The sequence below is a fragment of the Vanessa tameamea genome, chromosome 25 (genome assembly GCF_037043105.1).
Source record: "Vanessa tameamea isolate UH-Manoa-2023 chromosome 25, ilVanTame1 primary haplotype, whole genome shotgun sequence".
Classification (NCBI taxonomy): domain Eukaryota; kingdom Metazoa; phylum Arthropoda; class Insecta; order Lepidoptera; family Nymphalidae; genus Vanessa; species Vanessa tameamea.
Window position 1 is genome coordinate 2,167,485 of NC_087333.1, and position 24,393 is coordinate 2,191,877.

Genomic DNA, 24,393 nt, shown 5'->3' on the forward strand with positions numbered 1-24,393 from the left:
AATTATCACTATTCAATTCTTAATCTGATTTAGTTACTATTTAATGTGATTATTACCACAGAGTCCATGTCGGGCATGAAGCCTACTCGCGTAGCTTTATATATCCTTCTGGCGCAGGACCGGACTGTAAGTTTAGGGGGCCCTGGGCTAACACTACTCAGGGGCCCAACTAAGACATACCTGAACGTAGACTCGAATTAATTTAATTAAATGGGTTTGAGTAATTGCAGGACTCGCAGGGCTGCAAAACTTACGATCTGTTTAATTTAATAAAGTTATAGATTCTTTCGTATTATCGTCTATTTTTGACTTTGACTTGACTTAGCTGGGGCCCCCTGAATCCACGGGGCCCTGGGCTGAAGCCCAAAAAGCCATATGGTAGATCCGGCCCTGTTCTGGCGTACTTTAATATTTTATATATACTAATCAAAGACAATGCGATTTAGACATAGACAATTTTAATTATTTTCACTAATATGAAATATTACTAAGAGTAATTGAGATTATCCAATCAAACTCTGAATCAGACAGAGGACTAGTTGTACCACATGCGAAACTATTAATTATATTAACATATTACATTACATATGTCTTGTTATGATCACGAATAATAATTAAAACTTAACAACACAATTAAGTTTTTTTTTTTATCATTACGAGTTTTGTACTCATAATAACGAAAAATAATACGATTAACGCGTGAAAGTAAAACTTAAATCATTGGTGTTTATGTCAGCTCTGCAAATACATACATTTTATTTGGCCATTAATAAATAAAGAAACATCCTATTCCAAGGTAATAAAGGCTAAAATAGTGAAATAAATTGTTTTGTTTTCAACATAGATATCATGGCCAAGGTCTCCAGAAATAAATGTAACATCCTCCAGAAACAGAGCTCAGTGCCAAGTTTTACTTATCGAGCGTCAGTCAAAACACTAAAACCGCGCCAGATGGTCAAGAGTGAAAGTAATTGTCGATGCGAAAAGTGTCTATGTTCGTAATAAATAACTAATAACTTTTTGGTTATAAATACTACTTTCGCAGTCACAATAAATTTTCGCGCCTTTTTTTGACAGCGAAAAAAGACGAAATGGAGGACGAAACATACCACGTGTACACACGCATGGAAGATATCACCGAACAGGATGATAAAAACTTAGCCGGAGCAAGAAAGGAGATTCGGAACGATTTGACTGTTATCATACCTGAAAATCCGTTTCCGGAAATAGAAGTCGATGCTTACCCGCCATTAAAATTTTCGTGGGTTATTCCAAAAAAATTAGCAGCTATGGCTTTTCCTAGGCATGTAGAAAATTTAAAATTTTTGGTCAATCAAGGTATAACGCATCTGGTAACACTGACAGCAGGTAAGAAGCCTCCAGTGAACGACATCGCGAGATTGAGATGGACTGAAATACCCGTAGAGGAATTCGAAGCACCGACAGTGGAACAAATTACAAAGTTTATTGATGTTTGTAAAAGGTCCGACAAGAATGGTGAGGTACGTACCTGTATTAATTTAAAAAAAATGGTTTATCGAATGAAATTTTGTCTTTTCTAAAAAAACGTTGACACATTTAAAATAATGTTTGGAAGTAATTTTAGTGTATCAAAACATATTATGTGTAGGCTACACATATGTCACCTAGATGAGTCTGTTGACAATATTTCTAGTATTATTTAATACTAAATTGTAATCAATTTACTAAGTCTCTTTAAGCAGTTATAATTAATGAACTCCATAATTGAACTCAATCAGCCGGCTTCCGAATCTTTAGATCAATTATTATTACAAAACACAGATTCGCAATTAGCTATGATTCAACCAAATTTAATCGATGCTATTAAACTTGTCACGACTTATAGTTAACAAATTAAACAAGTAAAAAATTAAGATAAGAATTGCTACATTAAAATTATATTATAAAGTTCTAACGTGAACACCGCTGGCACGGAAAACGTCTAATTTATCTTTCAGAAACTGGTCGTAAGCCATGATATTTGTTTACATTTCGTCATGACTAAAGTCACTACGTAATATACAATTATAAACACTGTTTGGAATTTAGTATTTAGCACCTTAACATTATCTAATTTAAATTGCATCCTCATTTAAAAATAAACAAAACATACATAGAAAATTAAGTATACATTTTTTCTCTCGATCGGTTTTGCTGTCAGTCTATCCTAACTAATTTACTAATAACAAATGCGACATGCAATTTATTTATTTGTTGGTTTAGCTTTCACGTCTTAACTACTAAAGTGGCCATCACTAAATTTTACGGCCACGTTTCCAAATGTACATAAAAGACATAACCTAACCTAACCTAACATCTTGTCCAAAACACGCGTTCGAAACCGCGGGCGGCACGTAATTTAAGATTATTATATAATGTTTGTTAATAAAAAAAAACTTTTATGTTACAGGTAGTGGGTATTCACTGCCGCCAAGGTCGAGGTAGGTGCGCGGTGATGCTGGCGTGTTATCTTGTACATTTCCACCGGTTCCTACCGGATCAAGCTATGAACGTCATAAGAATGATACGGCCAGGTAAATATTTAAAAAAATGTATGAAGCATTGATGCATGATTTTAACTTAACCAGATACATTTTTGATTCTATATAATATAGTACGTAAAACTTTCTTTTTATATTATATTATAATATAAATATATTTAATATTTTGATGAAAATAGGATTTATTTTTACTAAATATTAAGTAAATTATTTCCAGGTTCATTGGACTTCGAAGAGCAAGAAGAAGCGGTTGGCAAATATTTCGAAAATCTAACAGAGAATAACCCTCTCAGATTTGGCGTCAGCGGTGACGTCATGGACGAGTTCATAGAAATTGCACGAGACACAACTAAAAATGCGCTTTTATAATAAATAGATTATATTGTATTAAATTGTCATGATTATAATTATAAGATTATAATAAATATCTCTTATAAATAATCATCATGTAACTCTAGGCTAGTTTTATATTATCGTTACGCATAAAAGCTCACAAATATTTGAAATCGCTCATTTTCAGTAAACGAATCGCATTTTAAGAAAAAAATATTTTCAATTTCAAAATTATATTTTACTCATTATTTTTAGACAAGGTTGTCTATATTAGTCTGTTACTAACGTCGACCTAATTGAAGAAATACTGACGTCTCTCAAGACTTAATAGTTATTATCAGTCTTAAGAAATATTTAATGGCTGTATAAAATGTTTCAACGTCACGTGAATTTATCATTACTTATTAAGTTATTTTTGAAAGAATTAATTCTGACACGATTTTTTTTTTAATTATAACTTTTACTTTACATTTTTTTTTAATATGTCCATTCTGCTACTCATTTAAAAATATTATTATAGTCTGCTAGATTGACGCGCAATAGTTTAACATCATCGTCTTTTTTTTTTAAATTTTCTGTATAGTTTATTGTTTATTGAATTGAATGTTTTTTACTTAATTATTCGTTTAAAATACGACTTTACTATGTTTCTATTGAAAAGACCTTATTTTAATAATAATACTGAGTTATATGATATTTTTATTAGCATAAAATATTGTATTATCTATTAAAATATTATTAAGGTAAAGGTTACGTAAAATTTAAAAAAGTTATTTATTACGTGTTTTTTGTACCTGAAAAAAATGGATTTAATAAATAAAGTTCTAACTGTTAATAATGATTGATATAATTTTAACACTTGTTCTAAATAATAACAGTATTGAATATCGTTTGTTGCTCTATTTTTGCTTCGTATTTTAAAGCTATCGATATACAGCATGGCTTTTTAGCGGATACAATCTTTCACGGACTTGGTAATTTCCAACATCAATTGATCGTCCTTGACTTGTAACCGGATAATATAAATATAATGATAAATATTTTAAATAATAGATACTTTAAAGAAATTTAAAAAAAAGTAATTTCTCAAATTGGCCTAATTCCTAATAATAAATTGGCAGTGAACGTTGTCTTGAACTAAATGTCACAAATGTACACGATGCCAATCGCAGTGCCAATGTATTAGTGCTGGCGTAATTCCAAGCACCGGCCCCAATGTCTGTTAAAGCGTCCACAGCGTAGGACTGTATTTAAAAATAGCAAAGCTCCATACCTTCACTTGTTGGCACTGTTTACATCGTAAATCATAATAAGAAAGTGTTGAAAGGTAAAGTGAATTGAGATCATATGTTTATTTTTTTTAAATGTGAATTAAAATCGGGACCAAGGAAACGAAACGTAAATCGTTGTGGGAATAAAGTTGACGTAAGTCTAATTGCTTTGTAACAATCAACGTTTTATAAATAAGCCTGGTATTTAATTTCGGGCGAGTCTTGGAAGTCTAAGAATGAACATAATGAAAGTGACAAAGAAACGACTTTTTGTAAAGGTCGATAGATGGGATTTTTTTTAAAACTAATGGTTAAAATCCTTGCTACAATCCTTAACGTTAATATCATTTTCAAGCCATATAAATCTGCAGAATTGCCAGTACCTTCAGAAATTTCTCTATTTATCATTCTATAATATTATTTAGTTTTATTTTTATTGCATTTTATTAAACGCTTTATTTGAGTGTGAATTTAATTTCATTATGATTCCGACCTAATAATTTTAGATCGTACCTTGCAACCTGTCTTGTGTGACCACGGATATAGGTAAAAGAAATCGAGGTTGACATTTTAACTATACAGCAACCAAACTTATTTATTATAAATAGTCCGATATTTTTTTAATAGGCTTATATGTATGTCCATTCAACCTTCCACTCCTCCACCGTTCAGTCTCGTTCGTCCATTGATTGGCAAATCTGAGGATCTCGTGATCCTTGGTTCCGGGTAGGATACTAAAAAGTTACTGAGTTAATTTTTCAAGAAATTCACAGTTGTTTGGTAGTCCTCAATGCCTGCAAGAGTAAGTATTAAAACTCCCGTGCCTCGGATAGCACGTAAAGCGGTTGTTCTCTCCGGTCGTGTTGGATTGTCGACATATCAGATACTGAGAATAAGGAATAGAGAGAACATCTGTGTTAGTCAACGCACTTAATGTGCACTGTAATTTATCCTGCGCAGTTGAACAGTCTCCGTTGAAAATGACCGCTGTAGCTGCAATCTGTCAGGAGGACAACATCATCATTAGTCATTTTAAAATATTTCACAATATATAAATAAAAATTATTATTATTATAGAATTGCAAAATTTACTAATTTTAGATTATTTTATTTCGATTGCAGTTAAGCTCGCTACGTTAAGTAATAAACAATGAGTACTATTAGGAACAGAACCAATGTAAAGTTAGCGAAACTTTTTTACAAATACGCTGTAAGAACCGATCACGAAGAAGAAACAAAAGATGAGGATAATGAATCCATAGAGGCAGACGAGGACTCGTATCCGCCTTTTAATTTTTCATGGTTCATCGAAAACAAGATCGCGGCCATGGGCTGTCCACAGAAAGTTGCCAACTTAAATTATTTAGCAGATGTTGGAATTACTCACATAATCACCTTGTCGCCCGAACGTATTCCACCTCTAATGTTTTGTAAACGAAGATTGAAGTGTACGAAAATTCCGATCAAAGAGTTTGGTGCGCCGACCATGAAACAGATTATAAAATTTATTGAACTTTGTAAAAAGGCCGAAATTACAGGAGAGGTAAGTTGAACTTTTAAACAACTAGCCGAGCTGCTATGATTTTTGACGAATTAATTATTTATAAACGAAAATGTAACCGAGATGGACCAGGAAACTAGGGCGAGCATCAGCTAAATTTTCATAGTATTAGTTTGTGTCTGTAATTCATCTCGAGCTCTGCGGTGAAGGATACCACCGTGAGACAATCGGCATTGCAGGAGTCGGCTTTATCTCTAAAGCAGCGATCTCTTTCAGGCAATCCTTGGGCAGATGACCGATAAAAAAAATATAAATTACTTATAAATTAAAATACCACTAAATACACTATACATTTAAAAAAAAAAACAGTTACATTTTGTTATTTTTTTATAAGATTATTGGCGTCCACTGTCTAAACGGCCATGCTCGTACTGGTACGATGCTGGCCTGCTATCTCGTTTTCTTCAAGAACATGACGCCAGAACGCGCTTTACTTACAGTACGGGTAAAACGACCAGGTACCTAATTTATAATCTATATTAAACATTTATTCATAATTTATTTTCAAAGAATGACACACAGGGTGGGTTTTGTCATCCATGAGGAAATTCGAATATTCCGTTATTAGATTTTAGTAATCTTAAATATTATTTATTTAATATTTTGTTGAAAGCTGTTACAAGCAACTTTGCCATGAGGAATAAAATCGTAATATTTGAAAGACTTCATATTTATAATTCTTCTGTTATTCAACCTATTTTTTACGTCCGCTTGAGTCCCTCTATGGTTTAAATTGGGTACGATAGATGGTACTGAGATAGGATTCCAATTTTTTTTGCAAAAAATTAAATAACTTTACATCGAGACAGGCCACTAGAATAGATATATTAAAAAAAAATCAAAATTACTTATTAAGAGGAAAGAGAAAAGACAAATAAACAATTGATATTAAATTGGCATGATATCATGGTATCATTGGTCGAGATCTTGAATCTATGGTATTAATTGTGTGCAGACCAATTGGCGTTTTGAATTACGGCGAAGTACTTATCGAAACTTTGGATGTATACATAAAGTGGATATAAGTAGTTAAGTAAAGTTTTCGTATTATTAGAAAAATATATATTAATTTTTGTAGTTCATATAGCAGAGCTTTTAGCCATTGTATGAATATAAAATCTTAGGCTTTTTAATTCCTTGGATTGCATGCCAATTGAAATATTTTTAGGCTCGTCGCGTTCATTCGGATGTCCGTGTTTTTATAGTTGAATTCGTGCCGAAGTTATAAATATAACAAAGAAAACATTTTCAGGCTCCTGCGAGGCTTATGCTCAAGAGATGGTCTGTCATTACCACGATTGCATCCGGGGTACAATTACGAAGCCAGACTATCGCCTCGTCGATGATAAGCTATATTTCGACTTCTCAATGAAACACTCATATCCGGATGAAGAATCACTCACAAATTTGAGCGATGAAATACCTTTTGTTAAAGTAGAAACTTTCAAAGACAAACTTTATAAAGACGCTGAATTCATTAAAAAGGTCGATAAAGTTGAGGCGGAGAAAAAGAAAAGAATGAAAACAATGGTCATCAATCATAAGATTTATTTTTAAAGCGGTTACATGTGCGTATAATATATATATAAAAATTGATTAATCAATATAATTTTAATTAATAAAATTAATATTTAATAAATTGTCTAACGAATTGTATCACAATGTTAGTAATTTGAAATTTCATTTCTAAACCACCGAATGAATTATTTATAAACTAATAGACAGATTATCTTGATATAGAAGATTGTTACTGCTACACTGACGCAGAACTAGACTCTTTCTATAATCAATAGATTTGCTATTAATCTGTATTTAATACATTTTTTAGATCTTTAGTGCACCCAATCGGATGACCATATCTGCCCTAAATAGCTTCGCCCATGACGCAATATCCTAAATTCGTACAGTCTAAAGAATTCGTATATGGCACCACAATATCTATAATTTCAATAAGACGATAATATGCAGAATTTTCTTAGTAATAAGAATGAATGTACTATATATTCAATACATGCAAATTAATGTAAAATACAAATAAACTAGTTCAATAGATATTGTTTTTAACGAAAAACGATAAGCGAGCAGACGTCCTACTAGCAAGTGGACATCATAACATAGACATCGAATACGAACAACTAAATTTAGTGTTGCCAACATTTGAATTTCACCTACATTCAGGGGGAAACCATCCCTAAGTTGGCTACACTGTTCACGCTATCCGCGAACTTATTGTGGTAAGGGCCAGCGGGGGACTTTAGCTTTTCCCCAGTGACTCAGGATCTGGCAGCCAATCACTCCCGGCTTCTCCCAGTTACGAGGAGTCACTACCGCCCAAAGTTTCTCGTTGCCACGTCGCACTTGGATTTTAATATCCTTTTGATAGGACTGCTTAACAATCTTGCGCAACTGAAAAATGTCGCAGTAGTTGCTGATGTTGATGTAGTCGAACTGTATCAACTTGTCATTCTCACGGAGACCCTGTAATGTGTACATATTTAATATATTTAAAATTAATTTAATTTTTATACAGAATATGGCAATGTCAAGTCTGGTTGACCAATGATTGCGAGTCTAACTCGGGTCATCACTAAATACGTATCCGTTAATTCGGTAAATAAAAAATTTACCAAACATTACTTTTACTGGAATTTTAAACTAGAAGACAGATTTAAAAATAAAATCTAATTAAAAATATTAAACTTATTAGAACATTTAGTAATTTCCTATTTTATAAGTAGTTTTAATGTAAGTAAAAAGTAAATTTTGTTCATAAAAATATAAATACTACCAAAGATATTTACAATAATAGAGCCAATTACAGATGTACTTAAATAATAACCATGTTGTATTTATTTATTTTCTCTTTTCTTTGTGGTGTACAATAAAGTAAAGTAAAGCAAAGTAAAGTAATATACATTCAAAGGTAAGAAAAAAAAAAACAAAACAGATAAAAAGCACTCAATCTTAAACCTTAAGCATTTGTTTTATAATCACCATTAAGTTTATAAGCCTTGTTTAACTATTTATTCAGTATAGACTAATTAATTATCAGAGTTCTCTGGCATAGACACTACTCATAGATTCTAGATTCATAGATATTTTTAATGATTTGATATAATATAATATTAAGTAACTTTATATCACTCTGTAATCGTGCAGGTAGTCAGTAGCTTTAAAGTTCTTTCGTTTCGAGTTTCGGAATTTTTCAATGTGTGAGAAATATTTACTATACGTGCAATTCTAGAGATAACAGAGTTCCGGGAGTATTTTTTGCGTTTAAATGGTGCTTGAAGTAGAAGGATGTGAGGAATCCGTATGGGTACGGTACTTCATGAAGTTAATTTTGGATAGACGATACGAACTGTCATGTCTATTTAAGAAATCCTATAGCACTGACATAACAGCCATTTGCTGGCTTTATCTTAATGTATGTACGGTACGTGTTTACAATTATCTTGACAAGTTTGTCAAAAGAGGTGGTGGCTACGGTACATTGGATCTGTTCGATTTCTCCATTGCGTTTTATGTAACAAAGGTCTATATATTATATATTACTTCGGGAATATGCAACATAAATATCATCTCGAGTGTATCATTATTGCGTACGTGCAGTACGTGCGTATTGAAATAACGATTAGCAACGACGATATTATAAATATATTTTTTTCTAATAAAATAATAGAAATTTTACCCCGTCATGAGCAGGAGATCCTTCTACAACACAGTGAATGGTTGCAAAAACATCGTTCCTAATGTCTTTAAGGTTGGGGGGATTATCGTTATGAGCGAAAGCATACAGGGCATATGTCTTAATTTCTTCATAGCTTTCATCCTCATTAATGGCATATTCGCCGAACAAGAGCGATTGATAAATTGGGTCAGAAGAATGAAGATTGAGTATATCGTTCAATGGCACCATCTTATGGGTGCGACGTACTGGATCTGAAATGAAAATATTTAATATGAATAATTTAAAATGAATGAATAACCTATTTCGTACGTAATTTATATTAGTAGATTGTTATTTAATCCTCAAGATATATTGTACTTAAGGGAGTCGGGCACTGAGGCTAACGAGTACGAGCACACTTATGGATATAAAGATTTACATGCCCAAAAAAAAACAAAATGTCCAACTGGACATTTTGTTTTTTTTTTACGTTAGGTATTCGAGAGCACAACTGTGCTCTAACGTCAACTCTGCGAAAAATCTTGCATACTGTTAATATTCAGTTGTAAATAAATATTTACACTGAAACAGAAATATCTCGGAAGAGGCGTCATGTAAGTTCCGGACGCTAACTTCATAACGCCGAAATGACTCTGGTAGCACAACGCCATAATTTGTACAACAGTATAAGTCACTATAAAATGTCCGCTCGGATACAACGTAGAGTATTGATTTTACCGACGGAAAACAAGCGATGAGTAAGTGTCAAACACAATTGTCGTCATGTTAATTATCCATTTTATGGTATATGATATCCTGTAATTTCAATGCCCTGGCCACTTTAGCCATGTGGTAAGGACGCATAACTCGTTTTTAGGTATAATATAGACCCACCAAGAAAAATCCAATATCTACGTCCATCAACCCTTCGAGAAAATTCGATGACTATCACACATAACAAACTAATACCAAATTATTTAGCACTTATTTTTGTCCCAAAGTCGAGATTTGTTCAACCCGTTACTCAACAGGTTGACTCTGTTTACTAAGTTTCTCATAAATAACAAATTCACTTAAGGTTTTAATAATGGAATATAAATTCGTGACTGAATCCCCGATCGATCAAGCCCCAAGCCGGAGTGCGATCTTATAAGAAACATCCTTAGGATAGACGTCATTCGGAGCCCGAGATGGGTCAATTTCAAGGAATGCAGCACTCGCCCTCTCGTCCGATGACGCTGCTACGACCAATAGGACAAAATTTACGGAATCGGAATAAAATAGATCCTTCTATAGCAAAGTCAGGATCTCTGTAGACTCTTGTAGGCACTTACGGCCTAAGTTATATTTATATAATAGTTATATATTTATATTTTCTATGAAATGGGGCTATTATAGTTAAAGCATTTTTTTTCGAATGGACAGTTGCTATTGGCCAGAGTGGCCTCTACAGCGTCACCGGGCGGGTGGGCGAGTCGCGGAAGACTCTGCCGGGAAATTAAACATAGCAACTGTTGCTATCAAATATTTATTGCGGATAGTAGCACTTTTTTTTTTAATTTAATTTACAACATCCACGGGCTCACAGTTGTCCGTGCCTTTTTTACATTTAATTTTTATAAATTTTGGCGTTATTTTATATTTTTACTGAACATCAGCAGATCTTCGCTGGACTTCGAGCTTGTCGTCTTCTTGGAAGACGTGGCACACCGACACTTTCTTTTTTTTTTTTTTCTTTCATTTTAAAAGAATATATAAATTATCCATAATAAATAATATATGCTAATATATAAAAATACTGTATATAGGCGTTGTTTTTTTTTTAATCCTAATTACTGCAATCCAGCGGGCCCTGCTCCGTGCTTGATCAGAGAGAGCACAGCCTCGGCGACTCTGATATCGCGTTTATGTATAGATGTCTTGAGGCTGTGCTCTAGGATGGTCTTTTCTGAAACACCCGCCGCTCGGCCGATGAATCTGCCGATAGCGTCGCTGCCATCGTCCGTGTAATAGACACAGGTGTAGTGTGTCTAGTGATTGCCACAATTGCGAGAGGAACACTTTCGTGTATACTAGATATGATAGTAGCACTAGTTGCACTGGTATTAAACAACTTATTCTCAATTACGGCATTTTTATTTATATTCGACTTTTAAATCCAAAATATACTTTCCTAGGAACCTTTTTGGTGGTAGGGCTTTGTGCAAGCCCGTCTGGGTAGGTACCACCCACTCATCAGATATTCTACCGCCAAATAACTGTACACTGTATTGTTGTGTTCCGGTTAGAAGGGTGAGTGAGCCAGTGTAATCACAGGCACAAGGGACATAACATCTTAGTCCCCAAGGTTGGTGGCGCATAAGTGATGTAAGCAATGGTTAATATTTCTTACAGCACTTTTGTCTATGGGCGGTGGTGACCACTTACCATCAGGTGGCCCATATGCTCGTCTGCCAACCAATGCCATAAAAAAAATTTAAAAAAAAAAACCATAAGACACACACACCTCTATTCCAGCCCCACAAACTAGGCTCAAATTTTGTACAAAATTAAGGTAGGTCTTTTAATTCCAGTGAATGTATTCATATCAGCTGACTCAACTCTCTAATTTATCCCTATTTACCAACTTGGGTGCAATTTCCATTTAAATTAATCTAAAGTAAATATATGTTTTTGACGGCAGACGATCGGCATAGGTAAATTCTTAATTGGTTAGAACGCATCAACAGTGCAACCAGTGCAACAAGTTATTGTTGTTACTTGTGACTGTAGTTACAACTAATTTCTCAATATTAAATTCGGAAGAAGAAATATCAATTATTGAGTACGTAGTGTTGTGGGTTTAATTATACATTAATCTTACTCAAGCTACAACAGTGCAAGATTTTTTTTCTTCACTTACTTGGGTGTTTTTGTTTCTTCGTTTTAGTGAAACGGACATGGCTGAGAACTATTTCCTCAAAATTTTGCTTAAGTTCTTCACTGGTCATTTCGGAAAATGGTTTATAGAAATCAATTTTCTGCATCGGTTTTGGTTTTTCAACTTTCTCCGTCTCTTGAATATAGCGCCGAACCATTTTTAATTTTTCACTGAACCTTCTTTAATTAAATTAAATAGATACAATAGCAAGACCTATTGCGTATCAATCCTTCTCTAACGATGGACAAAGACAATCTAATCAATTAGTATCTCATAGAAGTCTTGTATTGATTTTGTACTTTTAAATTTTATTTTAACGAAGTGTTGCCATTTGTATTTTATATGTTATGAACGCCTTATCAATAGAAAATCAATGGAAATGTCATAAAATACCAAAAAATGTACATAATTATATTCACATTTATTTTTATTGGAATAATTTTATAATCAAGGAAAATATGAGAAACCAATAACGATTTTTATTATGACTCGTTATGGCCAAAATTTACTTTTTATGCCACGCCACGGTTTGATGGGGATGGGATGGGTATTTTAATTAAACTTTAAATAATGATAAATCTTAAAATAATTTTCACCAGACATGAGATCTGTTCAGATACGTTGCTAGCACGATCGCAATATAAGGCGGTGTAGTGGATAAACTCCTCTAAGAGTCTATAAATTTATTACTTTTTCTTATGATATGATTAAATAAACAAGTTTACTTAATTGACGTTTTTATCAAAAAATAATAATATAAATTGTTAAATTATACATATCCTAGCCATCCTTACCAACCTCGCATTAATTTACTCCATATTACACCACCCTTAAATAAACATAATAATTTAGTACAATCAGTATTTATGATGGTCAAGCTTTACGATAAAATATTTTTTATTTTAATCAAAATATTTATTATTTTAAACCGATGGATTACTTAAATAGTGGTAATAAGTAAGTATTTAACAAAACAAAGTGACACATGAAAAATAGATTATCATTCTTATTTAATTGCTTGTGACCATCAAATATAATGTATTATGTACCTTTAGAAAGAATACACAACTTAATATTTATATTACTGGTGAGGGTAACAGTTATCAAATAAAATTAAAAAAGTAAATATAATCAATAAGTATCACAAAGAGTGTTTCCGACGGAAGTTGAACCAAAGAGTATACAAACTTCCTACGGAAATCGGAAGTATTAGTGTTGCATTCGAATGAAAAGGCATACGTATTACGTACAGTACAACCATCGTCTAGGAAGAAGCAATACCACTGTAATTACTTACCTTACCGTATTTGAATTTTTAATAAAAAATTAAAAATGGTAGCCATGGATTGGCCGTCGAGAGATCAGTTAATGGAGTTTATTCAAGAAAAAGATAGAATTGACAACGAAATTCGTGAAGGAAACTCAGTTTTGGATAGAAACAATGTTGGAATGCAGGATCCTCTCCTCGATATGGATGGTTTTCCTCGGAGCGACATTGCGGTGTATAAAGTCCGACAAAAGATTATTTGTGAGTATTAAAATATGAGAACAAAATACTAGTGGTATATTATATTTATTAAACGTAAACGTTTTAAAATACATAAATTTGTGGCGAGTGTGAAAATGAAACCTACAATTTCTAGAATTCAATTAATCTCTTTATTTATTTATCTTTGCCTTTGTCAATATAAAGAATTGAGATTTAATTACTTCCACTCGGCACAAACATTATTAGATGTAGATTTTGTTGACATACCATACTTGTTTTTTTTAATCCATACTGTTACTTCACTTTTTTTTTAATATGATTACATTATATATGAATATTATTGATGATGTATTTATGTATACATTTTAGGCTTGAAAAAATACCGCATGAATCCGATTGAACGAATAGAACAACATCTTGGTAAGGCCCATGCTAAGTATCTTATCTCCAATCATAATGGTATGTTTGGTCCGAGGCGCTGTGCCTTGTATGCTTATGATTATGAAGGACCCAACTGCGATGAGGACTCAATGGATCAAGCAAGTTTTGCTACCGTGGGCCATGTTCAAGAGGGCTCACCTGCTGATTTGGGGGTAATATATTGTATTATAGTGATTTATTTATTTATGTAAAACATGATAATTATATGAACCTAACTACTTAATAGTTATATCTTTTTCTGAAATCTATTCAAAGCATTTCAAATAAATATCACAGCAACCACATGTAACAATGACTATGAGCTGCAATTGCGAATTATGCTTGCGAATTTTATTTATTTAAGTAATAATGCTTTTGTGTGGCAATGTAAAAGCTTGATTTTATAAAAATATGTTAAATTGTTATTTTCATATTAATCATGTGACATTTTTTATTTTTAGGGACTTCGTCAAAATGATAAGTTCTTGCAGTTTGGTTCTTTAAATACCAGCAACTTCACAGACATCAGGCAGCTGCAGAACATTGTTAGGCATTTCATTGATCAGCCTCTCAATGTCCTTGTAAAACGAGACAGGGAAATCATTAATCTTACTATTGTTCCACAACGATGGGAGAAACCTGGATTATTTGGTTGCCAAATTATGAAGCAGTGGTGCATCGTAAGGGTCACCACTTAAGTCCAACTTAAGGCGGAATATTTGGTATCTCAGGTCTTAGTTAGATCACCCTGAGACATCAGTAGAATGATGACCACACACTTGGTGGAACATCAGCTTGCTTAGCGTTTTTCGTTGATAAAATCATGCCATTATTTTAAGTATAAATTAGTCTTATGTATGATTTTGCTGTGATTCATTTTGTGATACTTTTTATTTTATTAGAATATTAATCATTATAATACTACTTAAGCTTGTTAGATTTAGATATATGTACTTAATTCTGACTAAAATTTTAAATCAGAAACAGAAACAAATACACACTTTTATGCTATAGAAATATATTGTATTGAAGGAAATAGACGATGAATTTGAATAAGTAAACAAGGTTTTCTGAACTGTACTTGTAAACACAAACTCAAATAAACTACGCATTCATTAGGGTAATTGTTCGACATTCTCTATGTGTAGGTCTCATGTCAGTAGTCTGGCCATTATATCAATGTATTATCTATCTATAATAGTTTATAGTCAAATACTATTGATATTTGAGAAATTAAATTTCGATATAATGTCACATATAATCAGTAGGTTATTAATTTTGTGATAATTTATTTTTATTAATGGATCTTTTTTTTAATTTAAATTATTATTTAAGTATCGTAATGTAATGAATTTAAGAAATCATTGAATAAATGTAAGTAATGTTCTATGATATGTAACATGTGTACATTTTAAAAATAAATCTCGATATTGGTGAACGTTGTTTTAATTTATAACATAAAATATTACGTAATAGTAATTTAGTTTGAATTTAATATTATTATAAAAAAACAGCTAGTAAGAGTAAGAGAATTAGTTTGAATCCAATATTTATAAAAAAAAACAGCTAGAAAGTCGGGAAACCTATTTCGGTATATTATACACATACGTAAATGGCTGAGTCTGACGGATCGATAAGAACTTTCTAGATTTGGATGACTAGGACGCATGTCGTATGGCCTGGATATGAGAAACCGTTTTCATTGGTCGACAGAGTGCGTCCTATTTTATGGTTCGTCGGCCAATTTGTTTACACAATAATAAGTTATAGTAGGTGGCTACTTTGGAGTGCGCGTTACTCGTTAGATTCGTTTGGCCGCGGATAAAATCAATACATACGAGGTATGTACCACCCGCGCAGATATAGAATAGGATGGAAAATAACGTCGGGCCTTTTCATTTGTCGCTCGCATAGTGTCCCACGTAGTTGACATGGGGGTGGGGGGTGTTCTTTGCTTGGTCACTGGACCAGCGACGATAAGTACCTAACAAGTTTATTTTAAAATAATTGTATATAGATGCACAAAAATATGTTTTTTTAATATTAATCTCTAAGGGGGTTAAATAGGGTAACTATGATAATTTGTTTTGAATATTCGTCTTTTCTGATGATTTCTGAAGAAATTTAGGATTAAAGTTTACACCTATAGATGTAAATCATTTTTGAATGTATGGAAATAAACTTAAATATCTCAAATTCCCAATGCCTACATGGCCTACATAAGGGTTGCCAAATAGAAACTTATCAAATCCGAGACAATTCTAGGACAACTGTGTCGGGTCGTGGCCATAGTAAAAAGTATCTTGTTTTTTTATTTTTAAAGGATTTATATTTAAAAAGGAAAATGCCATTTATTCTCAAACACATACTTTTATTAGATAGGTAGGACGTACATAGTAGGTAATTAACGCCAGCTATAATTTTAAGATGCAGTTTAGACTTAAAACCTTATTTTTATTATTACAAAACTAGTAGGTTTTCAGAATTCGGGACAATAAGGTCTAATTACTGGACACGGGACAAGACGCAAAATTCCGGGACAATCCCGGATTTCCCGGGCATCCGGCAAGCCTACCTACATAGTAGGATAATGTTAAGCAGTTTTTTATTATGAAATGAGCTAGGATAGGTATTTTAGCTGTAGCCTTATATTCTATCGGAAATCGGAGCTTATTCCAACACGCTATTTCAACGCAGTTTGGAGCACATTTGACAGACTTTCATCTGACCAATGTAATCACCACCGATTTCGAGATAAATTCAAATAAACACATGAGACAGTACACTAACACTTATACAATCAAGTTTATCCCCAAAAGTACATAAAAAGCTGAAAATGTTATCCTGGTATTGAAGCCGCAATCTTTACAAGTTCTAACCACTGGACTATTTCGGAATTTTATCTCGTTACGATGCTGGGAGCTAAGGAATATGAAAAGGACCTAACGGACACTAAATCAGCTCTCTATAAAAACTTAGAACAGGGAGATTTTTTTTTTAATTTAAGTTAAATCTGTCTTAATTTTATGGCAAATACTCAGCTCTGCTCAATATAATATTCATCACAAACAAAACAATCAATGCTGTTAATGATTTTATATAATACACAAAAAAGTCATCATGTACAGGTTCATATTAAAATAATTTGCACCAATATTATATAAGCTTTTCGAAATTAATAAACAAAATATCACATGATGTGATCATAAATCAAAATGCAAGTTAAACATTCAATATTTTATTTAAATTTTCCATTGTCATATTTAATCTTTAATTGAATACAGCCAGCTTTGTCTTTCAAGTAGCGTTCATGATGCAATTTGTCTTATTATTTGGCAGCCGAGTAATCCCGGATGTGCCCATGGCCGAGGAACAACAGTAACATTGAGCACATGTCTGTCTCTTCTGACCCGAACTTGTATGGGCTGGCCAACTGAGTGTGTCACAATGTTGTGTAGCTGAGTGATGTCTACGAAGTTGCTTGAGTTAATAGAACCAAATTGGAGCAGTTTGTCATTTTCGCATAGACCCTGAAAATTGACAAGCTTTACATATTTATTTATTCATATTAATATTCGCAGTAATTAAAATAAATTAATTGAGAATTTGTCGAAAACGTAAAAATTAATTCGCAAAGTTTTTTTTTATTGATAATGATAATCATCTAGTAGTATATTCAGCTTTCAGCTAATCAAAAAAAAGGGGAACTGTTTTGTTATCATTTCCTTTTCATAAAGATAATATATTAAATTTCCCTATGACTGCAATATTTACGAGTTTTAAATCTGCCCAACACCACTGACTGCTTTTTTTATGTCCAATAGGTAAGCGGATCATCAAAATACCCACACAAACACCCACAGACGTTAATACAACCTTGGGACCTAAGTTATTATATCCCTTGTCACTCACCTATGAAATGGGCACACAACAATACTAAGTATTGCGGCATGCCAGTACAATATATGAGTAGGTGGTACCAACCCAAACGAGCATGCACATGCCCTATCACATTCATTTGATTTTATAATCAATAAGGAACCTGAGCATATCAGAGGAAATGAAATAAGCTCCATATACTTTCTTATAAAAGGAGGTCTTTGTCCAGCAATAAAACCTTACCAAGTTCTTACTATAAAGCTCTTATAAATAAAATTACAACATAAATGATATTTAGTACCCCCAAATCAGCCGGTGAACCCTCTTGGACGAAGCCCACTATAGCAAAACTATTAGGATTTTCCATCGAGTTCCCATTTATACTGGGGCCTTCAACATGATTTGTATGGCCATTATGGTTCCTTGAATTTGATGCACCTTCACCATTAGAAACAAACTGAGAATGGACTTCACATAGACCTCGCTCTATTTGTTTCATGATATTTTTGTGATCATTTTGCAAACCTAAAAAAATTTTTATTAGCTTTTAAATCTTTTAATTCTTATTTTTTGCAAATGTGAAACATCAAATTTGTCTTATATCAAGGCTATCTTTGGTTTCCAAGTTATCTTAAAGTGAAATATACATCCATGCGGAGTTCTTTAAAATTAATAAAATTGCTTGAAATTTTATAAATTATACTTACAAATTATTCTATGTCTAGCGTGTCTTACTTTGTATACATCAATATCATTGCGAGGAAACCCCTCCATATCGACTAGAGAATCTTCCATTCCAACATTATTTGCCGCCAAGACTGAGTTTTCATCGCGAATTTCGCTTTCAATTCTATCTTTTTCTTGAATTAATTTCATAACGTGATCTCTCGCTGGCCCATTCATGTTGTAGCCAACCATTTCCAATTTGCACTTTACACAGAACCTAAACAAATATAGTGCAAAGTACCAAACAAAATAAATATAGGAAGACCTTTTTAAATTCAATTAAATTCTTAGTTTAATGGCTTTTAGTTGTGCCGACAGGGCACAGATTATTTCGCCAATGTCACGTAGGATGGAGAAGACACGAAAGAGATTGATCGGTACGGTTGAGGTAACAGACTCAATTAAATTTTGAAGACTAGCATAGTAGTAACAATTTCCTTGTTAATCCTTAACCTAGAACAACACAAACATTAAAGGTTAATAATAAAGTAAATTAATAATAATTGTTAATACTCTAAACTATATATAATAAGATATAACACTCAATTGGACTATTCACAACTTAATTTTATTACATTTAATATATTTACACAAGACCTTTTTAAAGAAATGTTGTTATTTGTGAATCTTCTAATGACATGACAATATTGAAAATTGACAAATGACAATTATTTTCTGATCTATTTTATTAAGATTACCATTATTGTTAATATTTTTCCCTAAAATATTTATATCAAGGATTGAAGAGTACATAATATTTTTTTAGTTTTTATGTAAATATATTAGATATACACCATTGGTCATTCGCGATAATGGGGTAATTTCCGTTTATGACAATAACATTACAACTGGTATTAAATAATTTGTTTTTAGTTTGTAAAGACATTTATAGTTTGTTTTTTTTTTGTCAATATTTATTTCTTTAATTTAGAGAAACTTTACTATCAAGCAGGTATTTCATTATAAAGCAAATGCTGCCACATCGCAAATCAAAATAACGTTATTTTTCCAAAGTAACGTTATTTTGGTTTAATCGTAAAACGTTACATTTTATTAGTAGTTTTATTTTCAAATAAACAATGCCCAACGTAATTTCCACAGCTTTAAAAAATGTAATTTGATGGCGAGCCCAGTGTCGCAAACTGAGCTAAACAGTCTAGATACAGCCACTCAGACTATTTCCAGACTGATTTGCATAGTTTAATCCGAGGCCTCAAAAAATATTATATTAAATTAAATTCTTTCATCGGTGGTTTTAGTTTAAGTGAGAGCCATTAGAATACTTTTGTTTTCATTAGAGCATTTTAGCTCCTAAGATACGCAGTATAATGAAAATATAAATTTATTAAATTATTTAATATACATTTATTATAATATTTTATATTAATTTATCGTGTTGGGTGAACAGGAAAAAATTAACTGAAGATAGTATAGGATCTTTATATATTAGAGCCAATATACTTACTATAACGTAGTGATTGTATACTCTTTGAAACTAATTTACTGCCAACACAAAATCAAATCAAATCAAAATATATTTTATTCTGTAGGCTTTACAGGCTCTTACTTTTAGATGCTCTTTTTCATTTTAAATACAAATATATGTTAGCTAAATACAATTATATCTATTACATTACATCTTACCTGAAAGTCAACAACTATTAGGTCCACGATTTTATTATCTATATAACCTTGTATAGAATAATATAAAATATGCTTTATTTATTAATATATTATTAAAAAAAAATATTTAAGAATCAGCAAAGATAAAATATCGGCGGTATCTTATTATGGAAACGAATACCTTGCCCCAAGAAGGATTTGTTGACTTTACGGAGTCGGAAACTTGGCGTTATAAGCTTATCCTTACGCCTCGTGTACATTTAATGATTATCACTGATTCTATAAAAGTGATAAATATACATATGTATATTCGCAGTAAAATAAACGTAACATTGTTGTAAATATATTGTGACGCACCTGTGAGTATTCCTACTTTGTTTAAAAATCCCGAAGGGTGTGTCTAGCTCCAAGATTATAAATGGTCCGGACAGCTTTCTTTTGTTAAATAAAAACAGCTTCAATATCTACAGCGTTACCCCAAAGTAATATGCCATATGACGTATTACTATAAAAATATCCAAAATATACTAGACAATCGTGTATACTGCGGAGCTATGGGACACTTTCTGAATAATGAGGATTCCACTGAAGGTAAGAATCTAATTTTTTTAAATAAAATTACACATTTGTGACCTCCGTGGTCGAGTAGTGTGTACACTGGTTTTCATGGGTTCGATTCCCGGCCGAGTCGATGTAGAAAAAGTTCATTTGTTTTCTATGTTGTCTTGGGTCTGAGTGTTTGTGGTACCTTCGTTACTTCTGATTTCCATAACACAAGTGCTTTAGTTACTTACATTGGAATCAGAGTAGTGTATGTGATGTTGTCCAATATTTATATTATATATTATATATTTTAGCGTTCAATACTAAAGTATTTGTTGTGAGACATATCTGTGATAATGCACTATTTACATCTTCATAGTTAGTTTTCTTCCAGTCGACCTTAATAAAACAGTGAAGTATCTTCAGTAAAAATCACAATACCACATTTATATTTAATATTTATATATAATTTATTAACATAGAAAGGAAGATTATTTATGTATACTAGAAATAGAAAAGGACATAAAGTTGGTCCTTGCGGAACTCCCATTTTTAGCACAAATCCATAAGACTTTATTTCACTAATGGAAACTTATTGGACTCTTTGATTAACACGATTCCACAAATATTTTATTAATTATTTAAATTCACGATATATTTCTATTTACGTCCTTATTAAAACGGATTTAAATTAAGTTTTATATGCCAGGCTAATAAATAAATATGAATGGATTACCCAAATATTATATTGTAATATGGGTATTTTAGAAGGACCATATTTACTAACCACTCCTAAAAACTTGTCACCTTAAGAAAGCTGAAAAAATGAGAGCAAATAAGAATTAGCTCTCATTTTTTACTGTTATCTTATAAAATGTCCATCTAAGTCGTTTATAAGATTTTTTTCAAGTTTCAATACCCCGGAACGATGTTGTTCGTGCCTTTGGTCTCTCTTTAAACAATTATAATGAACTCTAGTAGTTTTATGATGTGTCAGCATGTTTTTTGATTTATATGCGTGCATTATTATGAGTGTAGATATTAAATTTTCACGTTTACCATTTTAATTAAGTCATCACTAGGCTGTAAAGCCTGCGAAGCGGGTTTCTGAAATGGGCAGTATAATAAAACAAAAGAATATTTGTTACTTTTTATTTTGAAATCAATTGAGATTTTAAAAACTGTAGCTCTTCAGAATCAATACTTTATACAAAAAAAATATTGCAAGCTTTTAGTAGATTTGCTTTGATTTATATTTAACAAATACAACAATGATTTAAATAAAAATGACCAGATTAATAGTTTTACAATATTTCTAATAGTAAGGCTTATTCTTAGAGTCAGATTTATAATAAAATTAACAAGTTAATGTGAGTGTTGGTTAACATTTTTAGAGAAGGTTACATTTTAAAGCGTTTTTTTTTTTCATATATAAAAAGTATTCTTAATATAGCTTCATTAAGTAAATGTCTTTTGTGTGGACAAAGTGTACTTTAATTATTTACTAAAATAAAAAGTCAGCTATGGAATTTCTTATCGTGAACAATGTCTGGTAAAAATACGCTTCTATTACCAAACGACTCTGGCGTAAGTCGGAAGGAAACGACATATGTTTACCAGTCCAGTGCGAACTTTTCTTTACAATCACAATAAATGTATTGTGCAATAACAGTGTATAAATAACCATATACATAATGTAAATCGTGACGATTTCTAATAATTATTTAGTATATATTCCTATATGAAATTCGAATAAATACCGAACGAAATAAGATAAATGATTGTGCATTACAAATGAACCACGTAAATCTATTATCACCTTAAATAATCAACGGAAACAACTTTACCCTGGCTCTGTTGAGACGAATAGTTTGGCGTTACTATAAGCCCAAGTAACTTAGCGAAAGCCGTTACCGGTAATTGCCTACGAATCGGTATTCCGTAAACAAAATGGTCCCTAAAGGAAAAAATACAAAATCACACTTTCCCGTCTCCAATAGAGACTAATACGTATATAACACTAACAATTATGGCAACTTTGACAATAAATAAGAAAGAAATATTCACATGGAAAAAAAAAAGGAAATTATCGAAATTTTAAAAATACTGATAGCACAACAAATTCAATTTATAAAGTGGCAGGGATCATAGAAAATAAGTATACAAGGCAACGAGTGCAGACTTTATGTTTTACTACGCTATAGTTGTCACTAATTAAAAGCCAAATTCGCATTTTTTTTTAACAAGCTTGGCCCAGTTTGCGAATAGGTTAATTTATTGTTAGTTATATAATTGTTTCATCGGCGTTCGAAACCGTAATGGTACAAGGCGCTTTGTCAGATCTTTGCGCATGTTACATTTTAACACTAGCTTAAAAATAAAAAATACAATTTTGCAAAACGGCATTGGATTACATCGACGATAAGTCAAAGCGGCTTGCAACTTTACGCATAAATAACACTTGACAAAAGACCGCCACGTTAAACTGGATAATGTTCAATATGGCGGTATTTTGGCGGGAATGATATCGATATAATATTTTGTTCATCTATAGTCGGAAAGGTTCGCGTTTATCCGTGGTCCTCGAGGATGCCGGCGTCGCTCGCCGAGAGAGCGGCGTGGCGGGCGCGCCGCCGTCGGTCGCGTCCGAGGGGCGCCGTACGAGCCGCGACGCCGCAGTTTGTTGGCCGGGCCTCACGGGCGTTGTGCTTCCCGATGGCGTTCTTTGCCTATCATCATTTAACTAATTAGCACGCATTTTACACCATCGCAATCATGCATTAAGCTACGCAAACAAAAATCCAGACACCTAAACTGACGGTATACGGAAGAAATAAAAAGGAAACGCTTAAACCGAACACAAACTACAAAGTTCAGCATTACCTAGAATTATGGTTAGTCTCCTTAGGCACCGGTATGCGACTCCTGCTGGGCGTTTGTCCATCCGTAGAGGCAAACGACCCACTCCTACGACGATGTTAGCGAAGCACAAAGACGGACAGATTAGACACAGATGAAGATAGAAAGATTTAGTATTGTTAGTGCACATGCGACTGTGCTTTTATTTATTATTAAGTTTTAAACAAGAAAGAAAACCTCTCAGACAAAAACCAAAAAATCGACAACAATTAACGTTAAGCTTTAGTTCCAATTTAGAAATGCATGTACATATTTCAAGAATTAGTCAACATATAGAAGCAAATAGTAATAATTAACGCTAAGAAGTTTTCTATTTCTAATTAGATATGTTTTACATTCAGAAGAATGATAAAAGAACGTAGTGCGCACAAAAGTGCCTTATTAAATACTATAAACAGTGCATGTGCAATAACAAAATATAAATACAAAAATACATTATAATATTTAAGCAATTAATATATATTTAAAAGTTTAATCTAAAGTATGTCACCCACTTTTGATACCCCGTGAACATAAA

At 32.4% G+C, this 24,393-nt stretch overlaps 6 protein-coding genes across 35 annotated transcripts in view; 3 read left to right on the forward strand and 3 right to left on the reverse strand.

The window, feature by feature from the left end:
• The first annotated feature begins 834 nt into the window (after positions 1-834).
• Positions 835-2,977, forward strand: LOC113401814 (dual specificity protein phosphatase 23-like). The gene is made up of 4 exons (XM_026641872.2): positions 835-994; positions 1,078-1,502; positions 2,432-2,555; positions 2,740-2,977. Exons 1-4 carry the CDS (start codon positions 850-852, stop codon positions 2,889-2,891), a joined length of 846 nt encoding a protein of 281 aa, XP_026497657.2. The 5' UTR covers positions 835-849; the 3' UTR covers positions 2,892-2,977.
• A 2,284-nt stretch (positions 2,978-5,261) lies between these two features.
• Positions 5,262-7,263, forward strand: LOC113401803 (phosphatidylglycerophosphatase and protein-tyrosine phosphatase 1-like). The gene is made up of 3 exons (XM_026641859.2): positions 5,262-5,669; positions 6,022-6,145; positions 6,940-7,263. Exons 1-3 carry the CDS (start codon positions 5,277-5,279, stop codon positions 7,242-7,244), a joined length of 822 nt encoding a protein of 273 aa, XP_026497644.1. The 5' UTR covers positions 5,262-5,276; the 3' UTR covers positions 7,245-7,263.
• LOC113401804 (uncharacterized) lies at positions 7,219-12,524 on the reverse strand. Its single transcript, XM_026641861.2, has 3 exons — positions 12,260-12,524; positions 9,379-9,629; positions 7,219-8,165 (listed from the first exon to the last, which is right to left on the reverse strand). The coding sequence occupies exons 1-3, from the start codon at positions 12,432-12,434 to the stop codon at positions 7,914-7,916; spliced, it is 678 nt and encodes a 225-aa protein (XP_026497646.1). The 5' UTR covers positions 12,435-12,524; the 3' UTR covers positions 7,219-7,913.
• A 946-nt stretch (positions 12,525-13,470) lies between these two features.
• On the forward strand, positions 13,471-15,619 carry LOC113401809 (26S proteasome non-ATPase regulatory subunit 9-like). Its single transcript, XM_026641867.2, has 3 exons — positions 13,471-13,805; positions 14,136-14,359; positions 14,648-15,619. Exons 1-3 carry the CDS (start codon positions 13,610-13,612, stop codon positions 14,882-14,884), a joined length of 657 nt encoding a protein of 218 aa, XP_026497652.2. The 5' UTR covers positions 13,471-13,609; the 3' UTR covers positions 14,885-15,619.
• A 1,789-nt stretch (positions 15,620-17,408) lies between these two features.
• On the reverse strand, positions 17,409-19,205 carry LOC113401800 (26S proteasome non-ATPase regulatory subunit 9-like). Its single transcript, XM_026641856.2, has 3 exons — positions 18,773-19,205; positions 18,367-18,590; positions 17,409-17,716 (listed from the first exon to the last, which is right to left on the reverse strand). Exons 1-3 carry the CDS (start codon positions 18,981-18,983, stop codon positions 17,495-17,497), a joined length of 657 nt encoding a protein of 218 aa, XP_026497641.2. The 5' UTR covers positions 18,984-19,205; the 3' UTR covers positions 17,409-17,494.
• Positions 19,206-22,095: 2,890 nt separating this feature from the next.
• The window catches only part of LOC113401796 (dystonin), a 265,057-nt gene continuing 262,759 nt past the window's right edge, over positions 22,096-24,393 (reverse strand). For 27 of the 30 annotated variants that reach the window (XM_064218869.1, XM_064218864.1, XM_064218880.1 and 24 more), the window contains 2 exons: positions 23,841-23,924; positions 22,096-23,686 (listed from right to left, as the gene is read on the reverse strand). In XM_064218869.1, coding sequence (XP_064074939.1) covers positions 23,506-23,686; positions 23,841-23,924 — 265 coding nt within the window. In that variant the 3' untranslated portion in view covers positions 22,096-23,505. The remainder of the gene's footprint in view (positions 23,687-23,840; positions 23,925-24,393) is intronic. The other 3 variants (XM_064218873.1, XM_064218872.1, XM_064218862.1) reach the window with 1 other exon arrangement.